The sequence below is a fragment of the Ranitomeya imitator genome, chromosome 7 (assembly GCF_032444005.1).
Source record: "Ranitomeya imitator isolate aRanImi1 chromosome 7, aRanImi1.pri, whole genome shotgun sequence".
Lineage (NCBI taxonomy): Eukaryota > Metazoa > Chordata > Amphibia > Anura > Dendrobatidae > Ranitomeya > Ranitomeya imitator.
In genome coordinates this window covers 182,632,319-182,643,327 of record NC_091288.1, presented here as the reverse complement: position 1 = coordinate 182,643,327, position 11,009 = coordinate 182,632,319, and the positions used below count along the sequence as shown (strand labels likewise).

Sequence of the window (11,009 nt, the reverse complement as noted above, 5' to 3'; positions counted from 1 at the left end):
CACAAAAAGGAATAACTAAAATAAAAAAAGTGTGTGTAAAGGTAGCTTATAAAGTTATGATCAGAATGTTAACAGACTGAAAATTAAAAAAAAAAAAATCCCAGCTTATTCTTGCAATAATAGGATTTAAATGAAGGTTTTCAAGCGATGCCTTCAGAGCATTACCCATCAGAAATGACGGCACACTCTGGAAGACATTTTTAGGCCAATGCCATGGGTATTTCAGCCAAAGGTGCCATATTATACCTTAAATAAAAGATACTTAAATAAAGTACCACTTATAGTTTACCTATGATATAATAGGATGTAGTCAATTTATCCCATTTTCCCTTTAAAAATAAAAATTCAGAGTTAATAGATAGGCATCCATGATTTGGGACCCGAATCTATGGAGGACCCAGAATGTCCATGCAATACATGATGTTAATGTGGACGGTGTAATGCTCAGTTTCCCTGTGATGGAGCTGCAGGGAAATTTAATATTTGCAGCCAAGTTCCTTGTGGATCACAACTGATCGCTGACAACAGGTCACCTTGTGATCAGCTCATCTTTGAAGCCCTCTAACAAAAAAGATGGTCGAAAGTAGACAAGGTCATGGTCAAGAGTAATAAAGACAACTAATCTAATCTGATGAACACAGAGGAGATCTCCATTTTCTCACAGTCAGGTTGCCAAAAAAGAACAAAACAACAAAAAAACATGTTTTCAATGTTTTTTTTTTTCTTATCAGAGCCCCCATGATCTCAAAGGAGACCTCACAAAATAGGATGGGTCAAAATGACTGTCGTAAGTGATCATCTCCAGGCATGAATACGTTGGATCACACGGAAAGCAATATGGCAGCTGGTACTTCATTCCTGAGAGATGGATCAGAACCTCGGGGTGCATAGGGCCTCGGGCAGCAGTTGTGAGGTCTGCTTAAATGCAGCAAAGACCCTGGGTAACTCGCCCACTGTTACATGACGTAGACGCAGGATCACACAGGATTACCGCTAGATCTGCAGACATTCTTACTCGTCATACAACATCTAAGCAAAATTTTTTTTTACATTTTTCAGTGTAAACAAGTATTAGTAGGGTCCAGAGACGACAAAACCATTCTGTAACAAATATAAAATATAATCCATGTTAGAAGAGTATTTTCAGCTGCCATATTCATAGCTTTACAGGCGTGGGTCATTCCTCCATGAGGGCCCAGGCCTCCTCTGCCTTCTGATAGTACTGATTGGCAAGTCTTCCTTTCATGGCCTCCATTGCCGATTCGGCAGCTTCTGTGTATAGGTCACCTAGGAGAAATCAAGAAAAAGATTACGACAAGTTGCATCTTGAACAGAAGAGGCGTTAACCAGAAGATCAAAGGGTAAGAACAATGGACTGATGGTTTGGCCCACAGGATGGTCAGCAGCTCCATCTGTGTCCACTAAGAGCGTTACAGCCGGACTCTGCTCACCGAGAATAAGTCAGACATGTTGGATCCTTATTTCCCACAACATCATCTGTTGGGAAGGAGTTGGAGACCCCCAAATACAGTAGACTGTTTGCCGAGCCTGATGATAACGGTGGGGTCAGCTGACAATCTAATATATATGCTAGTTAGTTACAAAGAGGAGATTTTTGTTAGTGAATCCAGCTGAAATTTTCCCACATTTGCCAAGTCAGGAGGAGATTTATAAGCCATGCATGATCCTCTGGGAAATTATGTATGCAAATTGTCTCGGAGAGGAAGAGGACTAGAACTCCAGCACCACCTAATGGAAGCAGAAACCCTAAAAGTGAATATCGACTCTCTAACGAGCCTTGCAATATGACTTAGGATAAACGCCAAACCAGAATCTCAATTTGCAGACACTGTTTCAGGGGTGTTGCTCCTCATCAGTGCAAAGTATGAGATCTGATTTGGCTGAGAGGTGCGGTGACCAAAAAAACATCAATTTTTGTATTTCCTTTTTCTGTACGGTGTTTACCCATTAAATTTTTTCAAATTCTAATAAACCATACTTTTACAGCAATGGGAGTTAGAAGCGACCCTTTATCTCTTTCCTAACCTATTAGATGTGGTTGTTATTAAGGGGCTAATCTTTTGAGTGACAGTTGTATAATAGAGCTGGCGCACAAGCTGTATGGGGTGGCCAGCTATAGCTGGACATACATATTACATGGCTGTCGGCCAAAAGCACAAGCACCAATCATATCTCTGATATCTTGGTATTGTAAGAAACCCTCTATTATTTTGGGGCTGTTTTGCTGTTCCCTGTATGTTTAATTGGTTACTATAAATTTACTCACAAGCATTTAGTATGAATATTAATTAGGGTTGATTGAATAGCTTTGGATAACTCGTTATCCAAATAGCTATAGCGCTTACCGAATAGCTGCATCGGGAACCCGGATATCTGGGACGCTCCCGATAAATCGGCTGATCGGCACCGCAGCTGCATGTGTCGGGGCTGTTTCACTGTCACAACACATGCATGGAGAGCCTGTTTGAGGACGCACTCTGCCGACAACGCACTCTGCCGACAACGCACTCTGCCGACAACGCACTCTGCCGACAACGCACTCTGCCGACAACGCACTCTGCCGACAACGCACTCTGCCGACAACGCACTCTGCCGACAACGCACTCTGCCGACAACGCACTCTGCCGACAACGCACTCTGCCGACAACGCACTCTGCCGACAACGCACTCTGCCGACATTTCAATGAAGAGATGGCAGTGCTCATGTGAGGCCATTTCCACTGAAGTTTATAAAAATGTAAGTAAGGAACCACATAAGAAGCTAGATCTCCAGTGTAGACCATGTTTCAAAGTTGAACAACATAATAAAATTCATCAAATTCATCAATTTCTTAATTTTACATAAAATGTTACCAGATCGTTGTGGGTCCTTCTCAAGTTTAAATCCCCCTGTAAACAGCAACTCGGCTTCCCTAGCTAGCAGCAGATATTTGGGTTCATCTTGGGTGCCATCATATTCCCCTCCTTCATCATAATCAGTCATGTTTAATGCAGAATTGTACCAGAACAGAGCTTCCTGCCAGTCTCGTAACCTACAACACAATAAATAGGGTTGTTTTTTTTTAACTATAAAAACTACGATAATGTAAAACAAAAAATATATATTTGTAAAATTCCCAAAAATCCAATATAATACGTAGAGAAGATTATTATTTACCTGTCTGTTCCAAGATTAAGACCAGTGTCGTAAGCTCGAGCGATATGGATCATGGAGGGGCGGTCGCCTGCTTCTGCAGCCATCAATAAATAGTTAAAGCCTTTAATTCTGTTTTTCTCTGTGTCCTTTTAAGTGAGGAAATAATAAGAATAAATATTTCTAAAATTGGCAGCATATATTAGGTCATTATAAGTGGCAATATCTAATAACTAGAATTACAACAACAACAGGTGCAGCAACAGGTAGAGCAACAGGTAGAGCAACAGGTACAGCAACAGGTACAGCAACAGGTACAGCAACAGGTACAGCAACAGGTACAGCAACAGGTACAGCAACAGGGGCTGGCAAGATAAATCTAAAAACAAACCAAAATGCCTCTTCATGAATGTGAAGTGTCAGACAAGTGACGTGTGCTACGCCAGAAATCTCACACCTGGTGCGAGAACGCCAAAAGTCGTAACATTTTGGCACAACTCCGAGTTGCACCAAAAGTTTGCAATTTTCCAAAGCTTTCATTCCAGAATTCTGGAGTGACATTTTTAATGAACCAGGCCCTTTATATCTCACTTTATTAGGCTCAACTTCTGTCATTGCAGTTGCTGCCTATGCAGAGCACAGCAGCTAATGACAACTTTTCCTTGCAGTTCCAGGTAGTCATTCACGCTCTGCTCCAAGAATTTTAGACTTTGGTGCCTGGTCTCCATGCTATAAACTAAGTGGGTGAAGGGGCTGCAGTAGCACCCAGGCATCCGAGCTTTGGGAAGCCCAAAAGGCCCCTTTGCCCTATATGAGAAGACCAATGTTATTAATGACCCATAATAGTTAAGGGTGCTGAGAATTTGCATTGGGACCCACAAGATTAAAGTTGTGCCCCTGTAAGCATACCCATAGCATCAGTACTACGTCATTGCACCCAAATAATCAGTACTTGAGCTTTATGGGGTCCATAAGGAAGCTTTACCTCCACAGATACTTCCGTCAGGATGTGATGGGGCAGCTGAGAATACATAAGCCCCAGGCCGATAATGGCCTCTAGTTCTCCACAGTGAGCAGCATGTTCAAGGTGGAATATGGCAGATTCCTGATCCCAGTCCTGATCTTTTTCACAAAAGCGCCCTCCCTCATGATAGCGCACCATCGCCAAGTGAACCTGTCATACAAATAAAGGCATAAAAATGTTAATACTCTATGATTCACACATGTATTCAATAATAAATAATGGACATTTAATGTCACTAATTATTATTCATATTAGGCCTCGTTTATCAAAATGGTCAGACAGGAAAACCATCTGTTACCCATAGCAACCAATTAGAATTTAGCTTTCATTTTTCCAGAGCAGTTTCAAAAATGTAATCCGAGCTCTGATTGGTCGCTATGGGCAACAATCTGAATTCTACTGCCTGTTTGATAAATGAGGCCTAGCATGAATGGCCCTTAGTGAAGCCTAATCTGGATTGTTATCGATTTTTTTCTTTTATTTGTATTTGATGAAAACTTGTATGAATTATATAGTGTTTGCCATTATTAAAGGATTATAGGACACAACAAATGTAAAGGGTCAGATTTTTACCTTTCCCAGAATGGATTTCCCAATTTTCTTTTCTATTTCTAGATTGTTGAGTCTCTGCACTTCTGAAGCGACGCAAGAGGATCGGTGGATGTGGACACGGGATGTAAGGAATTGGTTCCATTTCTCCACCGACACCTAAAATCACCAAAACAGAAAGTTTATGTATCAGCGGTTAAAGGACAAGAAGAACTTCATGCGAATCATCATCAACGGCAGCTTTAGAAGTTGGTCAGCAAATCGTTAATAAAAAGGAAAAATTACATTTGTCAAACCATTGAAACCGTGTAGAATCTCGTAGACTGTAATACCGCGCTCAGCCTGGAGGTGTCAGTGTCAGATTAGCCTAATAAGTGATTACACTGACAATTAAGGTGACCTTACAGACTAAAGATGGCCGAACCTGACGCTTTTGGTGGGACCGGCCACCGTTCATTTGACAGATGGGAGAAAATATGTGACATTTTACAAGACTTATGCAGATTGAAAGATCTCACTGCTTCCTACAGAACTAGAAACAGAAGAGAGGCAGGAAGTGTTGTCATAGGGACAGAAAATGACAGTAAATGCACATCATGTCATAAGAAAACATTTCAAAAGACACATAAGTGGCTGCTGGCGCTTTGTAAAGCTTTGCTGGCTATTATAAAGATGAAAGCGCATATTGCTCATGCACAGCTACACGTTGCAGTGCCATCAAAAGAAAAGATCAGCAAAAATTGAATCCAATAATTATCACGTTTATCCGTACGAGACAGTGGATCACGCCCTACATGTTGGGACATTAAGCATGCCGCATTTCACACAGACGGGGTAACTGGATCTGACACCATAAACTCGGACATTACTGGAAAAAAAATATCAATAAACACCACAAGAAGCACAGTATTTGGATGGATGCCTCCAACAAGAAGCAGTCGGAAATGATTGAATCTGATGACTATGAAATAAAATGCATTATACACAATATAATATGGAACTGTGATCCATTTTAGGTCAATTAAAGAAGAAATCTGGAACAATTTTCTGTATTATTTAGACATCGATACCTTAAGCAGTGTTTATTCTGCTGCAGCTCTGCTAGTCCTCTCTATGATGAGAACTTGCTGTGTAGTCCTTGATATTCACGCACCGTCAATCCTCCCGCACTATTGATTGGCAGCTTTTTGTCTATGCACAGTGTTGGCAGAAAGCTGCCAAACAGTGGTGTTTGCTTGGGGTTATACAGAGCTCATCATTGAGAGGACTAGCAAAGATGCAGCAGATACAATTATGACTTTATCAAAACCGTAAGAAGCCCAGTTACTGATGCAATCATCAGTAATCCAGTTATCAATGCACTCAGGGTCTCTGTCCCTTTTTTATGCTGCCATTATATTGTGACTGCATTCTGGGAGACTTTGTGCTTCCTATAAAAGATTAATATACATTACGTATCACCAAGATCAGCTCCGTACAGATAATGAAGAAGCAAGGGATGCGGAAATATGTGAGCCTGGAAGCCAAATAAGTGATTTTACCCATCTGTACAAGATAATCTAATGTGTATGTTAGGTCTGTAGTTAAAACCCGCCAAAATTGTCCCTTTTTGATGGGGATGTTGGAAAATGTGATGTGACTGGTGGCCTCCTGACTCTACTACAACGCATGATGTTGGGGAGATGAGGATTGGGCAGTTTGAATATAGATGCCGGATCCTTTTGTTCTGTTAGATGCCCGATCCTTTTGTTCTGTTAGATGCCCGATCCTTTTGTTCTGTTAGATGCCCGATCCTTTTGTTCTGTTAGATGCCCGATCCTTTTGTTCTGTTAGATGCCCGATCCTTTTGTTCTGTTAGATGCCCGATCAATTTGTTCTGTTAGATGCCCGATCCTTTTGTTCTGTTAGATGCCCGATCCTTTTGTTCTGTTAGATGCCCGATCCTTTTGTTCTGTTAGATGCCCGATCCTTTTGTTCAGCCGTCATTGATGTCAGGCAGCGTATTACTTCCGTCTCCCTATTGAAAATATAAGAATCCTTGGCCAACATGTGTACGGGTAAGTTGGGCAAAGTAAATGTGGGCCAAAAGAATTACCGTATATATGGTGTACGGGCATTACAACACTGTATTTCCAAGGTTACCCTATGTTTTACATAGATTACATACAGCTATTAAAAAAAAATATGATTATTTCACATGTCAATTTTGTATTCCGATAGTCAATGATATTAATGCTGCGCAATATAAACTTATATCTACTTTCAAGTTGACGATCCATCCAAACATGTGCAATGTGTCATATCAGCAATAAACAGTAACAGAAGCATTCACTGGAATCTCTGGCAGCAACTCATGCAGAATCACCAGTTTATTCCGGGGGCTGTTTTTAAGGTTCACATTGGCTTTTAAGTAAAGACATTTGCTCTATTTGGAGAAAAATTAGAAAGGAATAGATGATGTGATGGGTTAAAGAACAAAAAAAAGTACAATCACATAGGAACGCAGCAGTACCAGCCATGTAATGCATTCTACTAGACACATAAGGCTCTGTTCACACGCCCGATCGGACTTTACGTAATGCTCAGGTTTAGGAAAAGACAAACGGAATAAGTGATCCGCGGCATCAGCTATGTAATGTAACGCAGAGGGATCTTTGGATTGTTACGGGGTCGGTCTGGGTTCTGTTTCTTACAATGGAAGAAAAAGTTCTACAAGTCAAACTGAACTGTCTTCTGTTCCAAAAAAAAAAGTAATCAATGAAACTGAATATCGAAACAGATATGTGATCAGAGCCCAAATGAATCTAGTTCTGGAATTTAGATAGTGGAAATTAAATAAGGTAAATATGGAATTGTTCATAGGAAAGAATATCTCTAACATACAGAGGTACATAGTATTTCTATATAATATGGTATATGCAGCCACAGTGAACCCAATATGTTGCCGTAACACCTCCAGCAGACAGATCAGCCATGTGCAAGAGGTCATAGTGTGTCGTATAGTGACAAAAACTATACAAAACACAACAGTTAACTGTAGGTCAGGATACAATTATAATATATATATATATTTTTTTTTAAATCATAAATATATATAATAAAAATCATAAATATGTAAATATAGTTATGATTTTTATTTTATCTATATTTTAATAGGATTTTTATTGTATTATAATAATTATTATTATAAAAATCATACAAATATATATAATAAAAAAGAAGTATATATAATTAAATCATAATTCTATAAATCATAAATATATAGTGACAGCTGATAAATGTCAATAAGGGTGAGGCTTGTACACTGGGGCTTGCAAAGTGTCAGCAAATATTGGATTTCGGCATCGTTCCCACTGCTGTGGTGCGGCCATGATCTTAGGTACAAGACCACGCTATATAAAGCAGAGGTCATTACATACGGGTTGTACTTCTGTTATATGAACCAGTACTGATGTTTTCTCAGTGAAACGAGCTCACGATGGAGAATGAAGGAGGAAAGAGAAAAGCAGAGGCTGCTCTTGCGGTAACACATACCTTCCCGAAGCTGTCCTCAGACTCGGACTCAAACCGTCTGCGGTTATAATTTCCATGTGGCTATAAATGGAGAAGGTGAATATGTAAAACAAATAATCCATAATACTATAGGAAATCTTGTTCAGTCGTTTCCTGCTCATTCCATGCCCCCAAATCCATATAATGTTTATTTCCCATAGGGAATGCAGCAGTGATGTGGAAGGGTTTCCATTTACCCGATGGCGGTATAGAACTAAAATTTGGGGAGAAGACTAGAACGTTTCCCTTGACTATCAGATTGGAAATAAAGTGTTCTTTCCGACTTTTGCACTTCACCACTGGGGTGTGAACAGTAAAACGACCGATCGATCCTATCATTAGAACATGCGCCGTCCATGTTCCTGTATATAGATGATCACCATCAGCGAGGGAAATTCTATTAAATGGCTTCCCCTATGAATCATCTTCCTATGAAACGTCCCGAAAAGACGGTTTAAAAAGTCAAATATCATTTTTGCTTTCAATATTGCCCCCTGTTGCTGCCGATTTGTGCTCCTAGAGATAGGCTCTGGAGGAATCAGTCTCCTTCCCCCCCTGGAAGCTGACAATGTAATCTTTTGTTGCTTTCCCTAAATAATATATGTTCTAAGCTATTCTGCGATCCTCCTGCAGGGGTTCCCTGGTGGTGAAGTCTTGACATTGGCATGCTTGGATCACTTTGTGTGGAATCCTACTGTATATAGGGGGACTGTATATGGGTTCATACGGTATATAGGGGGTGTCAGCATACTTAATTCAGCTCAATATTATGTGAGAATTATTTTAGATTCATTTTAAATTGTAATTAATATTGAGCAGAATTAATTTCAGCTTATTGGTTTTGCCCCCCAAACAGTCCCAGTCTCTCATGTGACCCCTTGGGAAAATTAATTGCCCACCCCTGCTCATCGGGGACAACAGTTATTATCCCTACAGCCGGTCAGATATCTTGTGAGTTCACTCTGAGGGTCAGTAATAATAAATTATGATGTGGAATAATTTTTTATGACATTTAGACCTTTTTAATAAATCGTAAAATAAATATATGCTTCCCCTTTAAATATTGATAATAATAATAATAATTAAAAAAAACAAAACACAACGATGGCTTTGAGTGTGCCTGGATGGGATACCCGGGGTGATATTTGGCTTACCCTGTTCTCCATTTCATCGGATTCACTTCTCTTTTCGCTGGGACAACCACTGTCGCCACCATTTTCAGAGTCCTAAGAAAAGTAACAGGATAAAGCGGATGCTACTTTTGCGCAAAGTGAAAAGAGTATTGGGAAAAATGACAAAGGTTTAGTGGAAAAAACAAAACAAACTTACTCTGTTGTTATTATCTTCATTATTCAAGTTATCGACATCGTTGAAGATCGGCCAACCTGTGCGAGGAAACACAAGCATCATCCTAATGACCATCGGCCGCCCAACCCTCACGCCATCAATTTCTATTCTGAGACAATCCCTTTAAGGAGTTTTTGGAATATATTTGTGTATGTATACTATGATGGCGTCCGTACCATGCACATCAAATCTGTGACCCTGAGGGGTGGCCGGGGAGGGCGAGCTTGGCAACGAGTCGAAAGCCATGTCACTCATGTTGTCATCTCCAGAGTTTTCCGACAACCGAGAGAGCAGAGGTGGACGGCTTCCAGACATGGTCCTCACCCGAGAGCTGCCACATTTCTCTTCTATGCCACGCACTACAGTCTGGGCAGATTGCTGAAAAATTTAAAAAAAAACAACAACATGTGAGTGATATCATGGAGAAGTGGTAGAAACCGCATGAAGTGGAGACCCCCAAACGTTACAAAGTGGGGTCACCGAGTGCCGAGAAGCAAAGGGCAGAAAAGTCATCAACGCTCTACTGACTCCATAACTGCACAGTCCAGACTTCCTCTGGTATTAGCATCCGCACAAAAATTGATGGCTAAGGAGCTGGATGCAGCCTTACATCACCAAGCACAATGCAGAGCATCGGATGGAGTGGTGTAAAGCCGCCACCACTGGACTCCGGAGCAGTGGAAACGTGTTCTGTGCAGTGATGGATCACACTTCTCTATCTTGAGTCAGGTGGACAAGTTGGGTTCAGCAAATGTCAGGAGAACATTACCCCCCGGACTGCATCATGCCAACAGTAAAGTATGGTGGAGGAGTAATAATGCTAGGCATGGACAGGGGATCACCTCTCCTCTACACTCCAAGGGATCCCGGGATCTAGCCGATCACTGTATACATTAAAAAAACGCATTTATCTGACAGCTAACTATTACAACCGAGTAGTAAAAAAAAATCAAAACAAAAAATAAATAAATTTTGATAACTGATGTTAGAAGACATTGCACAAATCTCTTATTTAGTGAAATGTACCAGCATCTTGGCGGAGTGGTCCAAAACTGCTTTTTCCTGTGGGGAATGGTCGAAAGGTGTCAGCCCCATGCTTTTACAGATTTTGTTACAGGCGTGGGAATGGAAGAACAAGGCCATACCGCGCACCCCTGGAGAAAGGAAAAAACATAACAAAACTATACATTAAATGTTATGTAATTAATGCAAAATTAATCATCTTTATTTTGTATATAGCGCTAACATATTCAGCAGCGCTTTACAGTTTGCACACATTATCATCACTGTCCCCGATGGGGCTCACTATCTAAATTCCCTATCAGTATGTCTTTGGGAGGAAACCGGAGTACCCGGAGGAAACCCACGCAAATACGGAGAGAA

The 11,009-nt window shown here is 40.6% G+C and overlaps 1 protein-coding gene across 2 annotated transcripts in view; it reads right to left on the bottom strand.

Moving 5' to 3' along the window:
• Positions 1–726: 726 nt before the first annotated feature.
• Positions 727–11,009, bottom strand: part of EEF2K (eukaryotic elongation factor 2 kinase) — a 53,693-nt gene continuing 43,410 nt past the window's right edge. For both annotated transcript variants that reach the window (XM_069734173.1, XM_069734174.1), the window contains 10 exons: positions 10,653–10,780; positions 9,803–10,004; positions 9,609–9,664; positions 9,434–9,505; positions 8,262–8,321; positions 4,752–4,886; positions 4,140–4,328; positions 3,179–3,303; positions 2,875–3,053; positions 727–1,287 (listed from right to left, as the gene is read on the bottom strand). In XM_069734173.1, the coding sequence (XP_069590274.1) occupies positions 1,178–1,287; positions 2,875–3,053; positions 3,179–3,303; positions 4,140–4,328; positions 4,752–4,886; positions 8,262–8,321; positions 9,434–9,505; positions 9,609–9,664; positions 9,803–10,004; positions 10,653–10,780 (1,256 nt within the window). In that variant the 3' untranslated portion in view covers positions 727–1,177. The remainder of the gene's footprint in view (positions 1,288–2,874; positions 3,054–3,178; positions 3,304–4,139; positions 4,329–4,751; positions 4,887–8,261; positions 8,322–9,433; positions 9,506–9,608; positions 9,665–9,802; positions 10,005–10,652; positions 10,781–11,009) is intronic.